This window comes from Clarias gariepinus, chromosome 7, assembly GCF_024256425.1.
Source record: "Clarias gariepinus isolate MV-2021 ecotype Netherlands chromosome 7, CGAR_prim_01v2, whole genome shotgun sequence".
NCBI lineage: Eukaryota > Metazoa > Chordata > Actinopteri > Siluriformes > Clariidae > Clarias > Clarias gariepinus.
Genome location: NC_071106.1, coordinates 35,398,366 through 35,421,125, shown reverse-complemented (window position 1 = coordinate 35,421,125; position 22,760 = coordinate 35,398,366). Strand labels below are relative to the sequence as shown.

General features: G+C 33.6%; 3 protein-coding genes across 5 annotated transcripts; all 3 read left to right on the top strand.

Moving 5' to 3' along the window:
• Positions 1 to 169: 169 nt before the first annotated feature.
• On the top strand, positions 170 to 4,217 carry LOC128527409 (uncharacterized; the record flags this gene model as incomplete). Its single annotated transcript, XM_053499738.1, has 16 exons — positions 170 to 236; positions 359 to 447; positions 609 to 807; positions 897 to 1,010; positions 1,179 to 1,292; positions 1,457 to 1,545; positions 1,709 to 1,907; positions 2,025 to 2,138; positions 2,250 to 2,357; positions 2,472 to 2,560; positions 2,727 to 2,925; positions 3,022 to 3,135; positions 3,304 to 3,417; positions 3,582 to 3,670; positions 3,839 to 4,037; positions 4,155 to 4,217. Coding segments are annotated over exons 1-16 (1,953 nt in total), but the record flags the coding sequence as incomplete, so codon positions are not given.
• A 19-nt stretch (positions 4,218 to 4,236) lies between these two features.
• LOC128527663 (galectin-6-like) lies at positions 4,237 to 7,645 on the top strand. Its single transcript, XM_053500125.1, has 13 exons — positions 4,237 to 4,268; positions 4,382 to 4,489; positions 4,613 to 4,701; positions 4,864 to 5,062; positions 5,156 to 5,269; positions 5,438 to 5,551; positions 5,716 to 5,804; positions 5,973 to 6,171; positions 6,288 to 6,401; positions 6,505 to 6,612; positions 6,735 to 6,823; positions 6,997 to 7,088; positions 7,557 to 7,645. Exons 2-13 carry the CDS (start codon positions 4,430 to 4,432, stop codon positions 7,643 to 7,645), a joined length of 1,356 nt encoding a protein of 451 aa, XP_053356100.1. The 5' UTR covers positions 4,237 to 4,268; positions 4,382 to 4,429.
• On the top strand, positions 7,100 to 22,547 carry LOC128527408 (uncharacterized). Of its 3 annotated transcripts, XM_053499734.1 has the most exons (55): positions 7,100 to 7,195; positions 7,285 to 7,398; positions 7,557 to 7,670; positions 7,835 to 7,923; positions 8,087 to 8,285; positions 8,403 to 8,516; positions 8,630 to 8,737; positions 8,861 to 8,949; positions 9,113 to 9,311; positions 9,407 to 9,520; positions 9,689 to 9,802; positions 9,967 to 10,055; positions 10,219 to 10,417; positions 10,534 to 10,647; positions 10,751 to 10,858; positions 10,981 to 11,069; positions 11,242 to 11,440; positions 11,529 to 11,642; positions 11,801 to 11,914; positions 12,079 to 12,167; positions 12,331 to 12,529; positions 12,647 to 12,760; positions 12,874 to 12,981; positions 13,105 to 13,193; positions 13,357 to 13,555; positions 13,644 to 13,757; positions 13,920 to 14,033; positions 14,198 to 14,286; positions 14,450 to 14,648; positions 14,765 to 14,878; positions 14,991 to 15,098; positions 15,221 to 15,309; positions 15,479 to 15,677; positions 15,765 to 15,878; positions 16,047 to 16,160; positions 16,313 to 16,401; positions 16,569 to 16,767; positions 16,885 to 16,998; positions 17,100 to 17,207; positions 17,350 to 17,438; positions 17,627 to 17,825; positions 17,929 to 18,042; positions 18,174 to 18,287; positions 18,405 to 18,493; positions 19,083 to 19,281; positions 19,409 to 19,522; positions 19,657 to 19,770; positions 19,847 to 19,935; positions 20,134 to 20,332; positions 20,415 to 20,528; positions 20,611 to 20,718; positions 20,829 to 20,917; positions 21,009 to 21,207; positions 21,302 to 21,415; positions 21,502 to 22,547. In XM_053499734.1, the coding sequence occupies exons 7-55, from the start codon at positions 8,678 to 8,680 to the stop codon at positions 21,517 to 21,519; spliced, it is 6,126 nt and encodes a 2,041-aa protein (XP_053355709.1). In that variant the 5' UTR covers positions 7,100 to 7,195; positions 7,285 to 7,398; positions 7,557 to 7,670; positions 7,835 to 7,923; positions 8,087 to 8,285; positions 8,403 to 8,516; positions 8,630 to 8,677; the 3' UTR covers positions 21,520 to 22,547. The 3 variants fall into 3 exon arrangements, with proteins under 3 accessions (XP_053355709.1, XP_053355711.1, XP_053355710.1); XM_053499736.1 differs by lacking the exons at positions 14,765 to 14,878; positions 14,991 to 15,098; positions 15,221 to 15,309; ... (3 more) ...; positions 16,313 to 16,401; positions 16,569 to 16,767; XM_053499735.1 differs by lacking the exons at positions 14,991 to 15,098; positions 15,221 to 15,309; positions 15,479 to 15,677; ... (3 more) ...; positions 16,569 to 16,767; positions 16,885 to 16,998.
• The last annotated feature ends 213 nt before the right edge of the window (positions 22,548 to 22,760 follow it).

The window sequence follows — 22,760 nt, the reverse complement described above, 5'->3', positions numbered from 1 at the left end:
TATACGGCTTGATTCAGGTACGTCAAACAGGTTTCACTTTCAGCTTTGAAGGCGTAGTTAAAAAAAATGCTGCTTATGTTTAATTAAAAGTTTAAAGTTAATTCTTGAAATTTTATATTTCTCACCAGAAATGGACAATTCCTTTTGTGTCCATCAAAGAGAAGAAAACTTTACTGATGGGAAGTGGAAGCACAAGCTTTATCCCATTACAAGTTAGGGATCCAATCAGCAAGCCAGTGAGTAAAAAATATTAAGACAAGCATTTTGCTTTATGGCAATAGAGATAGTATAAAGTGTTTCCTTAAATTAGTGAACAATTGTCATACTTGACTGTGTACATTGTCTGTCTTATTTCCAGGCAGTTCCATACATTGGTGAAATCCCAGGCAGTGTAAAACAAGATATGGCGATAGTTTTCCAAGGAACTGTTCCTGTAGATGCAACTAGGTACACTTCAAAAATTGCTTTCAATTAGACATATAGAAAACATTCAAGACAATTTCCAAAGTTATAAAGGAGTAACAGCTTAATTCTAAGAATTCAGTTTTTCTTTTTTTTTTCAATTGTCCTCCACCAACATATTTGCAATTCTTTCCTTTTTTTCACAGCTTTGAAATTAATTTCATGACTGGACCAACAGAAAATTATGACATTGCTTTCCAGTACAACCCTCGCATTGGTGATTGTACTGCTCTAAATAGCAAAAGAAATGGAAGCTGGGAGACACAGGAAAGTGCATGTCATAATCCTTTCACCAGAGGAGGAGCCTTCATTATTCTAGCAGTCATCAATTCTGAGGGCTATCAGGTATTTTTTTTCAATAACTGACAGAAAATTGTTGTGGAAGAAGTTATATCGTAATGTATGAACAAGTTTTCTTTGTCTCTTTACTGTAGGTTTATGTGAATGGCATAAAACACTGCACATTCACACACCGCCTTCCCCTAGAGAAAGTTTCCAATATTAACATTCGTGGAAATATTTCCCTTCTCGTCTGGGGTTTGATTGATGTATGTTTACTGTACAAGTCTTTTGGTAATGTTGCTGTAGCTGTAAACTGATTACATTAATATAAGTTACTTAGAGATTGATTAATATATAGATTTATACACTTAATTAATTCATTCTTGTTCATTATGCATTTCAATAACTAGCTTGATATCTTCATTATTTATCAGAGCTGGAGCACAACTGCATCCTCTACAGAACTGAAGAAAATCACAAGCACTTGGACCTCAACTTCGATATCGACAACCTCTCCTTTTGAGATTTCAAATCCAGTCAGTAAGCCTGTAAGTATAACAATATTTATCATGTGTAGAAAAGTCATAACATGTCAAAACAAACTTTTCAAGTAATTAAAGTAAATCTTAATTCTAAATTTTACTTCTTAGAAGGGTTGTTATACTTTCCATAATGGCATCCTGATTGTGATCATCATTTGTTCTGTCTCCAGGCACTTCCCTATGTGGGCACAATCCAAGGAGGGTTAAAACCAGATACAGCTATATTCTTACAAGGGACTGTTCCTGCAGATGGAAAGAAGTATGCTACTACACCTACTTAAATAAACAACAGAAAGAACATATGTAATCACTAAAGTTAAAAATAACAGGACATCAGAAATTAGAAGATAAATTTAAATTGTTCTCCAAAAGAAGTGATCTATTTTTTACATAGATATTTGTGATGGTGTGTCTTTTCACAGCTTTGAAATTAATTTCAAAACTGGGCCAACTGAGGCTGATGACATTGCTTTCCACTACAAACCTATCTTTGGTGATTGTACTGCTCTAAACAGCAAAAGAAATGGAAGCTGGGAGACACAGCAAAATGAATCTGATAAACCCTTCACCAAAGGAGGATCCTTCCAGATTTTTATTGCTGTGAAACCAGATGCCTATGACGTATGTGTTTTTATTTATTCATTTATGCATTTTTAATAATATCTAATCTCTATTAGTGTTGTAGGAATCAGTCAACTCTCTAAGATAATCAATTGGACAATCTATTAATTTCTGCAGGTCTACGTGAATGGTTCCAAACATTGCACGTTCAAACACCGACTTCCTCTAGAAAAAGTTTCAACGTTAAATTTCAAAGGAGATGTTTCCCTCTTCATATACGGCTTGATTCAGGTACGCCAAACAAATTTCACTTCCAGCTTTAAATGCTTGATTTGAAAAATGTTGCGCTATATGTTTAATTAAAAGTTTAAAGTAATTTTTTTATTTAATATTTCTTACCAGAAATGGACAAGTCCTTTTGTCTCCATCAAGGAGAAGAAAACTTTACTGATGGGAAGTGGAAGCACAAGCTTTATCCCATTAGAAGTTAGGGATCCAATCAGCAAGCCAGTGAGTAAAAAATATTAAGACAAGCATTTTGCTTTATGGCAATAGAGATAGTATAAAGTGTTCGCTTAAATTATGGAACAACTTGACTGTGTACATTGTCTGTCTTATTTCCAGGCAGTTCCATACATTGGTGAAATCCCAGGCAGTGTAAAACAAGATATGGCTATAGTTTTCCAAGGAACTGTTCCTGTAGATGCAACTAGGTACACTTCAAAAATCGCTTTCAATTAGACATATAAAAAAACATTCAAGACAATTTCCAAAGTTATAAAGGAATAACAGCTTAATTCTTAGAATTCATTTTTTTCTTTCTTTTTCTTTCAATTGTCCTCCACCAATATATTTGCAATTCTTTCCTTCTTTTCACAGCTTTGAAATTAATTTCATGACTGGACCAACAGAAAATGATGACATTGCTTTCCAGTACAACCCTCGCATTGGTGATGTTACTGCTCTGAACAGCAAAAGAAATGGAAGCTGGGAGACACAGGAAAGTGCATGTCATAATCCTTTCACCAGAGGAGGAGCCTTTATTATTCTAGCAGTCATCAATTCTGAGGGCTATCAGGTATTTTTTTTTTTTTTTTTATAATTAACAGAAAATTGTTGTGGAAGAAGTAAGATCGAAATGTATAATCAAGTTTTCTTTGTCTCTTTACTGTAGGTTTATGTGAATGGCATAAAACACTGCACATTCACGCATCGCCTTCCCCTAGAGAAAGTTTCCAATATTAACATTCGTGGAAATATTTCTCTTCTCGTCTGGGGTTTAATTGATGTATGTTTACTGTACAAGTCTTTTGGTAAAGTTGCTGTAGCTGCAAACTGATTACATTAATATAAGTTACTTAGAGATGAATTAATTTATAGATTGATACACTTAATTAATTCATTCTTGTTCATTATTCATTTTAATAACTTGCTTGAGATCTTCATTATTTATCAGAGCTGGAGCACAACTGCATCCTCTACAGAACTGAAGAAAATCACAAGCACATGGACCTCAACTTCGACATCGACAACCTCTCCTTTTGAGATTTCAAATCCAGTCAGTAAGCCTGTGAGTATAACAATATTTATCATGTGTAGAAAAATCATAACATGTCAAAACAAACTTTTCAAATAATTCAAGTAAATCTTGATTTTAACATTTACTTCTTAGAACAGTTGCTTTACTTTCCATAATGGCATCCTGATTGTGATCATCATTTGTTCTGTCTCCAGGCACTTCCCTATGTGGGCACAATTCAAGGAGGGTTAAAACCAGACACGGCTATATTCTTACAAGGGACTGTTCCTGCAGATGGAAAGAAGTATGCTCCTACACCTACTGTACTTAAATAAACAACAGAAAGAACATATGCAATCACTAAAGTTAATAATAACCAGACATGAGGAATTAGAAGATAAATTTAAATTGTTCTCCAAAAGAAGTGATCTATTTTTGACATAGATATTTGTGATGGTGTGTCTTTTCACAGCTTTGAAATTAATTTCAAAACTGGGCCAACTGAGGCTGATGACATTGCTTTCCACTACAAACCTATCTTTGGTGATTGTACTGCTCTAAACAGCAAAAGAAATGGAAGCTGGGAGACACAGCAAAATGAATCTGATAAACCCTTCACCAAAGGAGGATCCTTCCAGATTTTTATTGCTGTGAAACCAGATGCCTATGACGTATGTGTTTTTATTTATTCATTCATGCATTTTTAATAATATCTAATCTCTATTAATATTGTAGGAATCAGTCAACTCTCTAAGATAATCAATTGGACAATCTATCAATTTCTGCAGGTCTACGTGAATGGTTCCAAACATTGCACATTCAAACACCGACTTCCTCTAGAAAAAGTTTCAACATTAAATTTTAAAGGAGATGTTTCCCTGTTCATATACGGCTTGATTCAGGTACGTTAAACAGGTTTCACTTTTAGCTTTGAAGGCGTAGTTTAAAAAATGTTGCTGCTTATGTTTAATTAAAAGTTTAAAGTTAATTCTTAAAATTTTATATTTCTTACCAGAAATGGACAAGTCCATTTGTCTCCATCAAAGAGAAGAAAACTTTACTGATGGGAAGTGGAAGCACAAGCTTTATCCCATTAGAAGTTAGGGATCCAATCAGCAAGCCAGTGAGTAAAAAAATATTAAGACAAGCATTTTGCTTTATGGCAATAGAGATAGTATAAAGTGTTTCCTTAAATTATGGGACAATTATCATACTTGACTGTGTACATTGTCTGTCTTATTTCCAGGCAGTTCCATACATTGGTGAAATCCCAGGCAGTGTAAAACAAGATATGGCGATAGTTTTCCAAGGAACTGTTCCTGTAGATGCAACTAGGTACACTTCAAAAATCGCTTTCAATTAGACATATAGAAAACATTGAAGACATTTTCCAAAGTTATAAATCAGTGGCAGCTGAATTCTAAGAATTTTTTTTCCTTTTTTTTCTTTCAATTGTCCTCCACCAATATATTTGCAATTCTTTCCTTCTTTTCACAGCTTTGAAATTAATTTCATGACTGGACCAACAGAAAATGATGACATTGCTTTCCAGTACAACCCTCGCATTGGTGATGTTACTGCTCTGAACAGCAAAAGAAATGGAAGCTGGGAGACACAGGAAAGTGCATGTCATAATCCTTTCACCAGAGGAGGAGCCTTTATTATTCTAGCAGTCATCAATTCTGAGGGCTATCAGGTATTTTTTTTTTTTTTATAATTAACAGAAAATTGTTGTGGAAGAAGTAAGATCGAAATGTATAATCAAGTTTTCTTTGTCTCTTTACTGTAGGTTTATGTGAATGGCATAAAACACTGCACATTCACGCATCGCCTTCCCCTAGAGAAAGTTTCCAATATTAACATTCGTGGAAATATTTCTCTTCTCGTCTGGGGTTTAATTGATGTATGTTTACTGTACAAGTCTTTTGGTAAAGTTGCTGTAGCTGCAAACTGATTACATTAATATAAGTTACTTAGAGATGAATTAATTTATAGATTGATACACTTAATTAATTCATTCTTGTTCATTATGCATTTTAATAACTTGCTTGAGATCTTCATTATTTATCAGAGCTGGAGCACAACTGCATCCTCTACAGAACTGAAGAAAATCACAAGCACTTGGACCTCAACTTCGATATCGACAACCTCTCCTTTTGAGATTTCAAATCCAGTCAGTAAGCCTGTAAGTATAACAATATTTATCATGTGTAGAAAAGTCATAACATGTCAAAACAAACTTTTCAAGTAATTAAAGTAAATCTTGATTCTAGATTTTACTTCTTAGAAGGGTTGTTATACTTTCCATAATGGCATCCTGATTGTGATCATCATTTGTTCTGTCTCCAGGCACTTCCCTATGTGGGCACAATTCAAGGAGGGTTAAAACCAGACACGGCTATATTCTTACAAGGGACTGTTCCTGCAGATGGAAAGAAGTATGCTACTACACCTACTGTACTTAAATAAACAACAGAAAGAACATATGCAATCACTAAAGTTAAAAATAACAGGACATCAGAAATTACAAGATACATTTAAATTGTTCTCCAAAAGAAGTGATCTATTTTTGACATAGATATTTGTGATGGTGTGTCTTTTCACAGCTTTGAAATTAATTTCAAAACTGGGCCAACTGAGGCTGATGACATTGCTTTCCACTACAAACCTATCTTTGGTGATTGTACTGCTCTAAACAGCAAAAGAAATGGAAGCTGGGAGACACAGCAAAATGAATCTGATAAACCCTTCACCAAAGGAGGATCCTTCCAGATTTTTATTGCTGTCAAACCAGATGCCTATGACGTATGTGTTTTATTTATTCATTCATGCATTTTTAAAAATATCTAATTTCTATTAGTGTTGTAGGAATCAGTCAAATGTCTAAGATAATCAGTTGGACAATCAATCAATTTCCGCAGGTCTACGTAAATGGTTCCAAACATTGCACATTCAAACACCGACTTCCTCTAGAAAAAGTTTCAACATTAAATTTCAAAGGAGATGTTTCCCTGTTCATATACGGCTTGATTCAGGTACGTCAAACAGGTCTCACTTTCAACTTTGAAGGCGTAGTTTAAAAATTATGTTTAATTAAAAGTTTAAAGTTAATTCTTAAAATTTTATATTTCTCACCAGAAATGGACAAGTCCATTTGTCTCCATCAAAGAGAAGAAAACTTTACTGATGGGAAGTGGAAGCACAAGCTTTATCCCATTACAAGTTAGGGATCCAATCAGCAAGCCAGTGAGTAAAAAATATTAAGACAAGCATTTTGCTTTATGGCAATAGAGATAGTATAAAGTGTTTCCTTAAATTATGGGACAATTATCATACTTGACTGTGTACATTGTCTGTCCTATTTCCAGGCAGTTCCATACATTGGTGAAATCCCAGGCAGTGTAAAACAAGATATGGCGATAGTTTTCCAAGGAACTGTTCCTGTAGATGCAACTAGGTAGACTTCAAAAATCACTTTCAATTAGACATACAGTATAGAAAACATTCAAGACAATTTCCAAAGTTATAAAGGAGTAAAAGCTTAATTCTTAGAATTCATTTTTTTTTTCTTTTTTTTCCTTTCAATTGTCCTCCACCAATATATTTGCAATTCTTTCCTTCTTTTCACAGCTTTGAAATTAATTTCATGACTGGACCAACAGAAAATGATGACATTGCTTTCCAGTACAACCCTCGCATTGGTGATTGTACTGCTCTGAACAGTAAAAGAAATGGAACCTGGGAGACACAGGAAAGTGCATGTCATAATCCTTTCACCAGAGGAGGAGCCTTTATTATTCTAGCAGTCATCAATTCTGAGGGCTATCAGGTATTTTTTTTCAATAACTGACAGAAAATTGTTGTGGAAGAAGTTATATCGTAATGTTTAATCAAGTTTTCTTTGTCTCTTTACTGTAGGTTTATGTGAATGGCATAAAACACTGCACATTCACACACCGCCTTCCCCTAGAAAAAGTTTCCAATATTAACATTCGTGGAAATATTTCTCTTCTCGTCTGGGGTTTGATTGATGTATGTTTACTGTATAAGTCTTTTGGTAAAGTTGCTGTAGCTGCAAACTGATTACATTAATATAAGTTAGTTAGTGATTAATTAATTTATAGATTTATACACTCAATTAATTAATTCTTGTTTATTATGCATTTCAATAACTTATCATTATTTATCAGAGCTGGAGCACAACTGCATCCTCCACAGAGCTGAAGAAAATCACAAGCACATGGACCTCAACTTCGACATCGACAACCTCTCCTTTTGAGATTTCAAATCCAGTCAGTAAGCCTGTAAGTATAACAGTATTTATCATGTGTAGAAAAGTCATAACATGTCAAAACAAACTTTTCAAGTAATTCAAGTAAATCTTGATTCTAACTTTTACTTCTTAGAAGGGTTGTTATACTTTCCATAATGGCATCCTGATTGTGATCATCTTTTTTTCTGTCCCCAGGCACTTCCCTATGTGGGCACAATTCAAGGAGGGTTAAAACCAGACACTGCAATATTCTTACAAGGGACTGTTCCTGCAGATGGAAAGAAGTATGCTACTACACCTACTTAAATAAACAACAGAAAGAACATATGTAATCACTAAAGTTAATAATAACAGGACATGAGGAATTAGAAGATAAATTTAAATTGTTCTCCAAAAGAAGTGATCTATTTTTGACATAGATATTTGTGATGGTGTGTCTTTTCACAGCTTTGAAATTAATTTCAAAACTGGGCCAACTGAGGCTGATGACATTGCTTTCCACTACAAACCTATCTTTGGTGATTGTACTGCTCTAAACAGCAAAAGAAATGGAAGCTGGGAGACACAGCAAAATGAATCTGATAAACCCTTCACCAAAGGAGGATCCTTCCAGATTTTTATTGCTGTGAAACCAGATGCCTATGACGTATGTGTTTTTATTTATTCATTCATGCATTTTTAATAATATCTAATCTCTATTAATATTGTAGGAATCAGTCAACTCTCTAAGATAATCAATTGGACAATCTATCAATTTCTGCAGGTCTACGTGAATGGTTCCAAACATTGCACATTCAAACACCGACTTCCTCTAGAAAAAGTTTCAACATTAAATTTCAGTGGAGATGTTTCCCTGTTCATATACGGCTTGATTCAGGTACGTTAAACAGGTTTCACTTTTAGCTTTGAAGGCGTAGTTTAAAAAATTTTGCTGCTCATGTTTAATTAAAAGTTTAAAGTTAATTCTTAAAATTTTATATTTCTTACCAGAAATGGACAAGTCCATTTGTCTCCATCAAAGAGAAGAAAACATTACTGATGGGAAGTGGAAGCACAAGCTTTATCCCATTAGAAGTTAGGGATCCAATCAGCAAGCCAGTGAGTAAAAAAATGTTAAGACAAGCATTTTGCTTTATGGCAATAGAGATAGTATAAAGTGTTTCCTTAAATTATGGGATAATTATCATACTCGACTGTGTACATTGTCTGTCCTATTTCCAGGCAGTTCCATACATTGGTGAAATCCCAGGCAGTGTAAAACAAGATATGGCTATAGTTTTCCAAGGAACTGTTCCTGTAGATGCAACTAGGTACACTTCAAAAATCGCTTTCAATTAGACATATAGAAAACATTGAAGACATTTTCCAAAGTTATAAATCAGTGGCAGCTGAATTCTAAGAATTTTTTTTCCCTTTTTTTTCTTTCAATTGTCCTCCACCAATATATTTGCAATACTTTCCTTCTTTTCACAGCTTTGAAATTAATTTCATGACTGGACCAACAGAAAATGATGACATTGCTTTCCAGTACAACCCTCGCATTGGTGATTGTACTGCTCTGAACAGTAAAAGAAATGGAAGCTGGGAGACACAGGAAAGTGCATGTCATAATCCTTTCACCAGAGGAGGAGCCTTTATTATTCTAGCAGTCATCAATTCTGAGGGCTATCAGGTATTTTTTTTTTTTTTTTATAATTAACAGAAAATTGTTGTGGAAGAAGTAAGATCGAAATGTATAATCAAGTTTTCTTTGTCTCTTTACTGTAGGTTTATGTGAATGGCATAAAACACTGCACATTCACGCATCGCCTTCCCCTAGAGAAAGTTTCCAATATTAACATTCGTGGAAATATTTCTCTTCTCGTCTGGGGTTTAATTGATGTATGTTTACTGTACAAGTCTTTTGGTAAAGTTGCTATAGCTGCAAACTGATTACATTAATATAAGTTACTTAGAGATGAATTAATTTATAGATTGATACACTTAATTAATTCATTCTTGTTCATTATGCATTTTAATAACTTGCTTGAGATCTTCATTATTTATCAGAGCTGGAGCACAACTGCATCCTCTACAGAACTGAAGAAAATCACAAGCACTTGGACCTCAACTTCGATATCGACAACCTCTCCTTTTGAGATTTCAAATCCAGTCAGTAAGCCTGTGAGTATAACAATATTTATCATGTGTAGAAAAGTCATAACATGTCAAAACAAACTTTTCAAGTAATTCAAGTAAATCTTGATTTTAACATTTACTTCTTAGAACAGTTGCTTTACTTTCCATAATGGCATCCTGATTGTGATCATCATTTGTTCTGTCTCCAGGCACTTCCCTATGTGGGCACAATTCAAGGAGGGTTAAAACCAGACATGGCTATATTCTTACAAGGGACTGTTCCTGCAGATGGAAAGAAGTATGCTCCTACACCTACTTAAATAAACAACAGAAAGAACATATGCAATCACTAAAGTTAAAAATAACAGGACATCAGAAATTACAAGATACATTTAAATTGTTCTCCAAAAGAAGTGATCTATTTTTGACATAGATATTTGTGATGGTGTGTCATTTCACAGGTTCGAAATTAATTTCAAAACTGGGCCAACTGAGGCTGATGACATTGCTTTTCACTTCAACCCTCGCTTTGGTAATTGTACTGCTCTTAACAGCAAAAGAAATGGAAGCTGGGAGACACAGCAAAATGAATCTGATAAACCCTTCACCAAAGGAGGATCCTTCCAGATTTTTATTGCTGTCAAACCAGATGCCTATGACGTATGTGTTTTATTTATTCATTCATGCATTTTTAATAATATCTAATCTCTATTAGTGTTGTAGGAATCAGTCAAATGTCTAAGATAATCAGTTGGACAATCAATCAATTTCTGCAGGTCTACGTGAATGGTTCCAAACATTGCACATTCAAACACCGACTTCCTCTAGAAAAAGTTTCAACATTAAATTTCAAAGGAGATGTTTCCCTCTTCATATACGGCTTGATTCAGGTACGTCAAACAGGTCTCACTTTCAACTTTGAAGGCGTAGTTTAAAAATTATGTTTAATTAAAAGTTTAAAGTTAATTCTTAAAATTTTATATTTCTCACCAGAAATGGACAAGTCCGTTTGTCTCCATCAAAGAGAAGAAAACTTTACTGATGGGAAGTGGAAGCACAAGCTTTATCCCATTACAAGTTAGGGATCCAATCAGCAAGCCAGTGAGTAAAAAATATTAAGACAAGCATTTTGCTTTATGGCAATAGAGATAGTATAAAGTGTTTCCTTAAATTATGGAACAATTGTCATACTTGACTGTGTACATTGTCTGTCTTATTTCCAGGCAGTTCCATACATTGGTGAAATCCCAGGCAGTGTAAAACAAGATATGGCGATAGTTTTCCAAGGAACTGTTCCTGTAGATGCAACTAGGTAGACTTCAAAAATCACTTTCAATTAGACATACAGTATAGAAAACATTCAAGACAATTTCCAAAGTTATAAAGGAGTAACAGCTTAATTCTTAGAATTCAGTTTTTTTTCTTTTCTTTCCTTTCAATTGTCCTCCACCAATATATTTGCAATTCTTTCCTTCTTTTCACAGCTTTGAAATTAATTTCATGACTGGACCAACAGAAAATGATGACATTGCTTTCCAGTACAACCCTCGCATTGGTGATTGTACTGCTCTGAACAGCAAAAGAAATGGAACCTGGGAGACACAGGAAAGTGCATGTCATAATCCTTTCACCAGAGGAGGAGCCTTTATTATTCTAGCAGTCATCAATTCTGAGGGCTATCAGGTATTTTTTTCAATAATTAACAAAAAATTGTTGTGGAAGTAGTATTATCGTAATGTTTAATCAAGTTTTCTTTGTCTCTTTACTGTAGGTTTATGTGAATGGCATAAAACACTGCACATTCACACACCGCCTTCCCCTAGAAAAAGTTTCCAATATTAACATTCGTGGAAATATTTCTCTTCTCGTCTGGGGTTTGATTGATGTATGTTTACTGTATAAGTCTTTTGGTAAAGTTGCTGTAGCTGCAAACTGATTACATTAATATAAGTTAGTTAGTGATTAATTAATTTATAGATTTATACACTCAATTAATTAATTCTTGTTTATTATGCATTTCAATAACTTATCATTATTTATCAGAGCTGGAGCACAACTGCATCCTCCACAGAGCTGAAGAAAATCACAAGCACATGGACCTCAACTTCGACATCGACAACCTCTCCTTTTGAGATTTCAAATCCAGTCAGTAAGCCTGTAAGTATAACAATATTTATCATGTGTAGAAAAGTCATAACATGTCAAAACAAACTTTTCAAGTAATTAAAGTAAATCTTGATTCTAAATTTTACTTCTTAGAAGGGTTGTTATACTTTCCATAATGGCATCCTGATTGTGATCATCATTTGTTCTGTCTCCAGGCACTTCCCTATGTGGGCACAATTCAAGGAGGGTTAAAACCAGACACTGCAATATTCTTACAAGGGACTGTTCCTGCAGATGGAAAGAAGTATGCTACTACACCTACTTAAATAAACAACAGAAAGAACATATGCAATCACTAAAGATAATAATAACAGGACATGAGGAATTAGAAGATAAATTTAAATTGTTCTCCAAAAGAAGTGATCTATTTTTTACATAGATATTTGTGATGGTGTGTCTTTTCACAGCTTTGAAATTAATTTCAAAACTGGGCCAACTGAGGCTGATGACATTGCTTTCCACTACAAACCTATCTTTGGTAATTGTACTGCTCTAAACAGCAAAAAAAATGGAAGCTGGGAGACACAGCAAAATGAATCTGATAAACCCTTCACCAAAGGAGGATCCTTCCAGATTTTTATTGCTGTGAAACCAGATGCCTATGACGTATGTGTTTTTATTTATTCATTCATGCATTTTTAATAATATCTAATCTCTAATAATATTGTAGGAATCCGTCAAATGTCTAAGATAATCAGTTGGACAATCTATCAATTTCTGCAGGTCTACGTGAATGGTTCCAAACATTGCACATTCAAACACCGACTTCCTCTAGAAAAAGTTTCAACATTAAATTTCAGTGGAGATGTTTCCCTGTCCATATACGGCTTGATTCAGGTACGTTAAACAGGTTTCACTTTTAGCTTTGAAGGCGTAGTTTAAAAAATGTTGCTGCTTATGTTTAATTAAAAGTTTAAAGTTAATTCTTAAAATTTTATATTTCTTACCAGAAATGGACAAGTCCATTTGTCTCCATCAAAGAGAAGAAAACTTTACTGATGGGAAGTGGAAGCACAAGCTTTATCCCATTAGAAGTTAGGGATCCAATCAGCAAGCCAGTGAGTAAAAAAATGTTAAGACAAGCATTTTGCTTTATGGCAATAGAGATAGTATAAAGTGTTTCCATAAATTATGGGATAATTATCATACTCGACTGTGTTCATTGTCTGTCCTATTTCCAGGCAGTTCCATACATTGGTGAAATCCCAGGCAGTGTAAAACAAGATATGGCTATAGTTTTCCAAGGAACTGTTCCTGTAGATGCAACTAGGTACACTTCAAAAATCGCTTTCAATTAGACATATAGAAAACATTGAAGACATTTTCCAAAGTTATAAATCAGTGGCAGCTGAATTCTAAGAATTTTTTTTTCCTTTTTTTTCCTTCAATTGTCCTCCACCAATATATTTGCAATTCTTTCCTTCTTTTCACAGCTTTGAAATTAATTTCATGACTGGACCAACAGAAAATGATGACATTGCTTTCCAGTACAACCCTCGCATTGGTGATTGTACTGCTCTAAATAGCAAAAGAAATGGAAGCTGGGAGACACAGGAAAGTGCATGTCATAATCCTTTCACCAGAGGAGGAGCCTTTATTATTCTAACAGTCATCAATTCTGAGGGCTATCAGGTATTTTTTTCAATAATTAACAAAAAATTGTTGTGGAAGTAGTATTATCGTAATGTTTAATCAAGTTTTCTTTGTCTCTTTACTGTAGGTTTATGTGAATGGCATAAAACACTGCACATTCACACACCGCCTTCCCCTAGAAAAAGTTTCCAATATTAACATTCGTGGAAATATTTCTCTTCTCGTCTGGGGTTTGATTGATGTACGTTTACTGTATAAGTCTTTTGGTAAAGTTGCTGTAGCTGCAAACTAATTACATTAATATAAGTTAGTTAGTGATTAATTAATTTATAGATTTATACACTCAACTAATTAATTCTTGTTCATTATGCATTTCAATAACTTGCTTATCATTATTTATCAGAGCTGGAGCACAACTGCATCCTCCTCAGAGCTGAAGAAAATCACAAGCACATGGACCTCAACTTCGATATCGACAACCTCTCCTTTTGAGATTTCAAATCCAGTCAGTAAGCCTGTAAGTATAACAGTATTTATCATGTGTAGAAAAGTCATAACATGTCAAAACAAACTTTTCAAGTAATTAAAGTAAATCTTGATTCCAACTTTTACTTCTTAGAAGAGTTGTTATACTTTCCATAATAGCATCCTGATTGTGATCATCATTTGTTCTGTCCCCAGGCACTTCCCTATGTGGGCACAATTCATGGAGGGTTAAAACCAGACACGGCTATATTCTTACAAGGGACTGTTCCTGCAGATGGAAAGAAGTATGCTCCTACACCTACTTAAATAAACAACAGAAAGAACATATGTAATCACTAAAGTTAAAAATAACAGGACATCAGAAATTAAAAGATATATTTTAATTCTTCTCCAAAAGAAGTGATCTATTTTTGACATAGATATTTGTGATGGTGTGTCTTTTCACAGGTTCGAAATTAATTTCAAAACTGGGCCAACTGAGGCTGATGACATTGCTTTCCACTTCAACCCTCGCTTTGGTAATTGTACTGCTCTAAACAGCAAAAGAAATGGAAGCTGGGAGACACAGCAAAATGAATCTGATAAACCCTTCACCAAAGGAGGATCCTTCCAGATTTTTATTGCTGTCAAACCAGATGCCTATGACGTATGTGTTTTATTTATTCATTCATGCATTTTTAATAATATCTAATCTTTAATAATATTCTAGGAATCATTCAAATGTCTAAGATAATCAGTTGGACAATCAATCAATTTCCGCAGGTCTACGTAAATGGTTCCAAACATTGCACATTCAAACATCGACTTCCACTAGAGAAAGTTTCAACGTTAAATTTCAAAGGAGATGTTTCCCTCTTCATATACGGCTTGATTCAGGTACGCCAAACAAATTTTACTTCCAGCTTTAAATGCTGCATTTAAAAAATTTAGCTGTTTATGTTTAATTAAAAGTTTAAAGTAATTTTTTTTATTTAATATTTTTCACCAGAAATGGACAAGTCCTTTTGTCTCCATCAAAGAGAAGAAAACTTTACTGATGGGAAGTGGAAGCACAAGCTTTATCCCATTAGAAGTTAGGGATCCAATCAGCAAGCCAGTGAGTAAAAAATATTAAGACAAGCATTTTGCTTTATGGCAATAGAGATAGTATAAAGTGTTTCCTTAAATTATGGGACAATTATCATACTCGACTGTGTACATTGTCTGTTCTATTTCCAGGCAGTTCCATACATTGGTGAAATCCCAGGCAGTGTAAAACAAGATATGGCGATAGTTTTCCAAGGAACTGTTCCTGTAGATGCAACTAGGTACACTTCAAAAATCGCTTTCAATTAGACATATAGAAAACATTGAAGACAATTTCCAAAATTATAAATCAGGGACAGCTAAATTCTAAGAAGTCTGTATTTCTTTTCCTCTTTTTTCTTCCAACTGTCCTCTACTAATATATTTGCAATGCTTTGGTTCTTTTTACAGCTTTGAAATTAATTTTATGACTGGACCAACAGAAAATGATGACATTGCTTTCCACTACAACCCTCGCATTGGTGATTGTACTGCTCTGAACAGCAAAAGAAATGGAACCTGGGAGACACAGGAAAGTGCATGTCATAATCCTTTCACCAGAGGAGGAGCCTTTATTATTCTAGCAGTCATCAATTCTGAGGGCTATCAGGTATTTTTTTTTTTTCAATAACTAACAGAAAATTGTTGTGGAAAGATCGTAATGTATAATCAAGTTTTCTTTGTCTCTTTACTGTAGGTTTATGTGAATGGCATAAAACACTGCACATTCACACACCGCCTTCCCCTAGAGAAAGTTTCCAATATTAACATTCGTGGAAATATTTCCCTTCTCGTCTGGGGTTTGATTGATGTATGTTTACTGTACAAGTCTTTTGGTAAAGTTGCTATAGCTGCAAACTGATAACATTAATATAAGTTACTCAGGGACTCATTAATTTATAGATTGATACACTTTATTATTTCATTCTTGTTCATTACGCATTTCAATAACTCACTTATTATTTTCATTATTTATCAGAGCTGGAGCACAACTGCATCCTCTACAGAACTGAAGAAAATCACAAGCACTTGGACCTCAACTTCGATATCGACAACCTCTCCTTTTGAGATTTCAAATCCAGTCAGTAAGCCTGTAAGTATAACAATGTTTATCATGTGTAAAAAAAAAAAAAACTTTTCAAGTAATTTAACTTAATCTTGATTCTAACTTTTACTTCTTAGAAGAGTTGTTTTTACTTTCCATAATGGCATCCTGATTGTGATCATCATTTGTTCTGTCTCCAGGCACTTCCCTATGTGGGCACAATCCGAGGAGGATTAAAACCAGACACAGCTATATTCTTACAAGGGACTGTTCCTGCAGATGGAAAGAAGTATGCTCCTACACCCACTTAAATAAACAACAGAAAGAACATATGTAATCACTAAAGTTATAAAACAAAAAAACAGGACATCACTAATTAGAAGAAATTTAAATTGTTTTCCAAAAGAAGTGATCTATTTTTGACATAGATATTTTTGATGGTGTGTCTCTTCACAGCTTTGAAATTAATTTCAAAACTGGGCCAACTGAGGCTGATGACATTGCTTTCCACTACAAACCTATCTTTGGTGATTGTACTGCTCTAAACAGCAAAAGAAATGGAAGCTGGGAGACACAGCAAAATGAATCTGATAAACCTTTCACCAAAGGAGGATCCTTCCAGATTTTTATTGCTGTGAAACCAGATGCCTATGACGTATGTGTTTTTATTCATTAATTTATGCATTTTTAATAATATCTAATCTCTAATTATATTGTACGAATCAGTCAACTGTCTATGATAATCAATTGGACAATCAATCAATTTCTGCAGGTCTTTGTGAATGGTTCCAAACATTGCACATTCACACACCGACTTCCTCTTGAGAAAGTTTCAACATTACATTTCAATGGAGATGTTTCCCTCTTCATATATGGTTTGATTCCCGTATGCCAAACAGTTCTTACTTTCAGCTTTTAACATTTTGTTTGCTGAGTTTAGGTTGTTCTTTTATACTTATTTTTTGAATTTTTCAATTTTTCAACCAGAAATGGACATTTCCTTCTGTTTTCATCAAAGAGAAGAAATCGTTAATGATGGAAAGTGGAAGCACAACACCTATCCCATTAGAAATTAGTGACCCAATCACCAACCCAGTGAGTAAAATAAACTAATAGTTTGACAATAGACAAGTTGAACAGAAGTAGTGAAAATTTAATTATGCTTTATCCATGAAACAATGTTTTCTTCTTGAAATGTTCAACACTAGATTGCACTCATTGATTGTTCTATTTCTAGGCACTTCCATATGTTGGTCAAATCCCAGGGGGTATAAAACAAGATACGGCTGTAGTTTTCCAAGGAAGTATTCCTGTAGATGCAACTGGGTAAACTGTCAAAATTGAAAAATATTCTCTGTTAAAAAAAACTACTTTAGTAACAACAAGCACACTACAATTCATACTACAATAGAATACTAGAATACTGTTTCTTTTATTTCAGTTTTAAGGCTATCACATTTTAATTAAGATACTTTTAATTGATATTTCTTTTCTTTGTCTTTTTTTTTTTACAGATTTATAATTAATTTTCAATCTGGGCCATCTGATAGTGATGACATTGCTTTCCACTACAACCCTCGCATTGGTGATTGTACCGCTCTGAACAGCAAAATAAATGGAAGCTGGGAGAAACCAGAAAATGTATGCCATACACCTTTCACCAGAGGAGGAGCCTTTACTATTATAGTAGTCATCAACCCTGAGGGATATGAGGTGTGCCTTTTTATTTTCTAGTAATTGACAGAGAATTCTTATAATTAAAAAAATTATCTTTAAAAAAAATATATATAATATTTTAATATTTTTTTCCATGTAGGTCTTTGTGAATGGCCTAAAACATTGCACATTCAAGCATCGCACTCCTCTAGAGAAAGTTTCCACAATCAACATTCATGGAAATGTTTCCCTTCTCGTCTTTGGTTTTATTAATGTATGTTTACCATATTCTTGGTATTATTGTGTAGACGCTGTCTGCTTACTATAAGAAATAAGTTTAACAAATTTAATGCACCTGTTCAATCTCCATTTCAATAGCATGTTTGATATCTTTTTCCTCCTCAGCGCTGGAGTATGACTTCATCATTCACGGAACTACAAAAAATTACAAGTACTCAAATCTCAACCTCGAGTTCAACATCCTTGCCTTTAGAGATTTCAAATCCAATTATTAACCCCGTAAGAAACCTATTTTTAACCAACTTTTCTCTAGTGTTATATCAGAACTATTTTAGTTTACTATTATATTTTTATCAAAGACTTTTCGGTTGTTCACTTTACCTGTTTTGTTACCAGGCACTTCCTGCTACATGCAAAATCCCAGGAGGAGTACAGCATGACAGTGCTGTATTCTTTCAAGGCACCATTCCTGCAGATGCAAAAGGGTATGGTCTAGAGCCCAATAGAATTCACTTATGGATATCATCAAGTATTCTCTCTTGCTTATTTATGTTCTTATTTCACTTTTTTTCTTTTTTATCCTTGTGTTGCCATTTAATGTTAAGATTAACATAATTGGAATATTATGTTACATTTACACAGTTTGTCCTTTATAATTAATTTATTTGCTAATTAAAAGATACAAAATACTTTTATTTAACACAAATTAACTTCTTATTAAAACAAATTGTTTATTGCTTTCAACATATTGTCATTACTTTTAGTACCAGCATTATGCTCAGGGTTACACCCACGAATAACACAGAAATAACACCCACATGTTTTCTGGTACATGTTCGTAATTTTGCATAATTGTTTCATCTACAAACTTGTTAGTCTTACAAGCCAACTTCAAGCTCTAATATTATAAATGACGTGCAGAATTATCACAATGAATTCCATATAACTAAAGGTGGTCAGACTATAACATTTTAAAAAGTGCAGGTCGCAAATACTTATGCAAGGCTCTAAATACATACTACTATCTAAATATGATGATCCAAAACATTTATATACATTTGTTTTTCTTCACAGATTTATAATAAATTTCAAAACTGGGTCATCTGAGGGTGATGACATTGCTTTTCAATACAACCCTCGTTTTGGTGAGTTTACTGCCTTAAACAGCTTTAGAAAAGGAAGCTGGGAGACGCAGGAAAAAGCACCCGATAAACCCTTTACAAAGGGATCACCCTTCCAAATTATTATAAGCATCAACTCAGAAGGTTATGAGGTATTATTATTATTGTTATTATTATTATTATTATTATTAGTAGTAGTAGTCATTTGAATATTCGCAAAACATTGTTGTAAATGGCATTAAAACTGGTGATAAAAACAACTATACATCCTTTCCACAGGTTTATGTGAATGGTTTAAGACATTGCACATTCAATCATCGCATTCCATCAGAGAAAGTTTCAACACTTGACATTCGTGGAGATATTTCCCAACTCATATGTGGTTTTATCCAGGTGTGTTTAACAGTTTTGTACACATAACATAGTGACATAAGTGCACATTAATAGTGTTCTTTGCTTTATTTTTTCAGGTGAAGGTGTATGTAAAGAATGTGCTAAATATTTTTCATGTTTGATATTGTTTTCAGGGTTGGAGTACTTCTACATTTTTTACTCAACTTCAGCAAAATACAGTCATAGAGAGTTCAACAATAATGACAGAATCTGGACCTGTAGAGATTTCACATCCACTTATCAACCCAGTAAGTTGAACAGTATATAAGATGATAATAATAGCTACAACATATTTCCTTTTTCTAATACATACTTTCTATCCAGACACTTCCCTATCTAGACAAAATACCAGGGGGAATTAAACAAGACATGGCTTTATTCCTTCAAGGGTCTATTCCTCCAGATGGCAAAGGGTAAGCTTTGGGGCCCCAATAAATGAAAATATACAGTAGAAATAACCATGTACATGTATTACATCCAAGGTAGCATGAAGAGTAACCATTAAATGATTTGATGAATGTTTTTTACTTTGCCTTACCCCCATTTATTTTAAAACACTTCAATGTACTATTTGGAAACAGATATTTAAACATGTTTGTTTTTCTTCACAGATTTATAATAAATTTTAAAACTGGGTCAGCTGCTGGTGATGATATTGCTTTTCATTACAACCTTCAAATTGGTGAGTGCACTGCCCTGAACAGCTTTAAAAGTGGAAAGTGGGAGATGCAGGAAAAAACATCAGATGAACCGTTTGCAAGGGGAGGAGTCTTCCAAATTATTTTCGTCATCAACTCTGAGGGTTATGAGGTATGTTTTTTTTTTATAATAATTATAAAAAATTCATTTGTATAAAAGAAAATTACAACTTACTTTTCCTTCTCTTTTGCAGGTCTACGTGAATGGATTAAGGCATTGTCTGTTTAAGCACCGCATATCTTTAGAGAAAGTTTCCACACTTGATATCAGCGGAGATGTTTTGATCTCCATAGGCGGTTATATTTATGTATGTAAACAGTATATTTTTGCCCACTAAGCTACTATTACCAATATTACTTTGTCCTGATTCTTCTTTTTTTTCCTATCAGAATTGGAGTGCTTCTGCCATCTTTTCAGAAATAAATAAAATCCAAAGCACACAGAGCTCAACCTCAACAACCATGACTCTAGAGATTTCACAACCAATCCCCGACCCTGTAAGTAAAACAGTAAGAAATGTTCAGACACAAAACTGACATGATATATAAAACTAATTTCTGCATTCAAATATGGGAAACCCTGATCTTTTATGTTCCATCCATATTAGGTGGTTCCCTATGTAGGAAAAATCCCAATAGTGGTAAAGCAAGACAAGGCTGTATTTTTTCAAGGAAATGTCCTTGAAAATGCCAATGAGTATGCTCTCTCTCATCACTCAGAAAATGTTTTCGACAATAAAACTAGTATAATATAGTGTTTTAAAATAGTGTTTTTTATTTCTTTATAGATTTCAAATAAATTTTAAAACAGGGCAATCTGATGGTGATGACATCGCTTTTCACTTCAGCCCTCACATTGGTAAATATACTGCCCTGAACTGCTTTAGAAATGGAACCTGGGAAAAAGAGGAAAATGCATCTGATCAACCTTTCACCAAGGGAGCACCTTTCCAAATTATTGTTGCTTTTAAATCAGAGGGTTATGAGGTCGGTTACTTAATTTAGACACCATTAATAACTAAATAAATGTATGATTTTTAAACGTCATTTTAAATAATTACAACTATTTTTATGTTCCTAGGTTTATTCAAATGGCATGAAACACTGCACATTTAAACATCGTATTGGTTTAGAGAACGTTTCTACAATTGAAGTTCATGGAGAAGTTACACTTCAGCTCATCGGTTTTGTTGAGGTATGTAAAACAGTTTTCTGCATTTTAAAAATGTTTTTACTAGCAGTTCCATTAATTAACACATTTTCTATTTGTCTTCCCTTCAGAACTGGAAAAGTCCATAAATTAAAATGAGTTTACCTATGAATATGGGGAAGAAGTTCAAGAGGCTAAAGAAAGACAATGAGGTTTTGCAGCATTTTTTTTTTTTTTTTACCTGTGTACCAATTTCCAAAATCTTCTCTTTATTATTATATATTTTTTTTTATTTGCCTATAATGCCACCATCTTTTATCCTTATGATTTGTGCAAGCATTACAACTAGGGGCCTGTTTGACTTATGTGAACATTTTATTTACCAGTTTAATCTAAAAGCTAACATCTAAACCTGCACTGCCTAATCTTACTAGCATTGGTCTTCTAATGAAATAAAACAAATGTGACTTTGAGACTTTTATGTGAAATGATACAATGTTTTCACATGGACAAACAATAATTTGTTATTTACAATGTATGTAACTGGTTTTCAGTGTTTAAATATGAAATATCAGGGGAAAAAAAAGGGTAAAGTTTTTATTTTTATTCCAAAAGTTTTAAAATTTTCTATATCTTAGTCTTTATCTTAGTGAACTATTTTCTTGACAATTAATCATCTATGAATGGGATATTTACTTTATCTTTCTTTATTGAATTAATGCTGTAAAGCCTGCTTGAATTCTTCCTACATAAATCATTTAAGTAAAATTAACTTCTTTTTTTTTGTCTATGCAAAAATGCAGAATGAAGAGATAAGGCCGTCCAGAAGTTTAATCTTCTGGGCTGATTTTTGTTGAAGGGTAGCTTGTCAGTTTAACAATTTACACCAGAAAGGCTTTAAGGTGTTCAAGCTTGCATTATGATTGGGGAATTTGGGCAATTAAAGGTATATTTCTCGTACTGATTGTGTGTGCTAAGTGGTAAAATTGGTTAATTGCTGATTAGTTAAAGAGTACCTTTTGGGCTAGTATATGTCAGGTCTTTTTTCTTTTTACTGGCTTACTGCTTAATATTGAAAGGTTCCTATTTGTTTAACTCATTACTGCTTGTGTTAATTGTCAATAAACAATTTACATCTTATGGAGCTAAATAAACAATAAACAATTGGGGATACAAATGTTTATCTTCTGGATTTTCTTTTCTCTTAATTTTCAAAAAGTGCATATGTTGACACAGTTGACATGAAAATATATTGTTCTAGCCCTAAATCTTACATGATCTCTGTGGAATAAAAAAAGAACACTTAAAAGTATGCTACTTTTTTAAAATACTTAAAATTCATAGAGAATGTGAACCACCAAATTAAAAGCATAAGCTTCGTTCAAAACAT

Excerpts from the sequence above, each read along its gene's own strand:
- LOC128527663 (XM_053500125.1), top strand. The coding sequence starts at position 4,430 with ATGGGAAGTGGAAGCACAAGCTTTATCCCATTAGAAGTTAGGGATCCA. Across the intron at positions 5,552-5,715 it reads CAAATCCAGTCAGTAAGCCT|GCACTTCCCTATGTGGGCAC; the intron begins GTAAGTATAACA and ends TTCTGTCTCCAG. Across the intron at positions 6,402-6,504 it reads TCATATACGGCTTGATTCAG|AAATGGACAAGTCCATTTGT; the intron begins GTACGTCAAACA and ends ATTTCTCACCAG.
- LOC128527408 (XM_053499734.1), top strand. The coding sequence starts at position 8,678 with ATGGGAAGTGGAAGCACAAGCTTTATCCCATTAGAAGTTAGGGATCCA. Across the intron at positions 8,950-9,112 it reads GTTCCTGTAGATGCAACTAG|CTTTGAAATTAATTTCATGA; the intron begins GTACACTTCAAA and ends TTCTTTTCACAG. Across the intron at positions 10,056-10,218 it reads GTTCCTGCAGATGGAAAGAA|GTTCGAAATTAATTTCAAAA; the intron begins GTATGCTCCTAC and ends GTCATTTCACAG.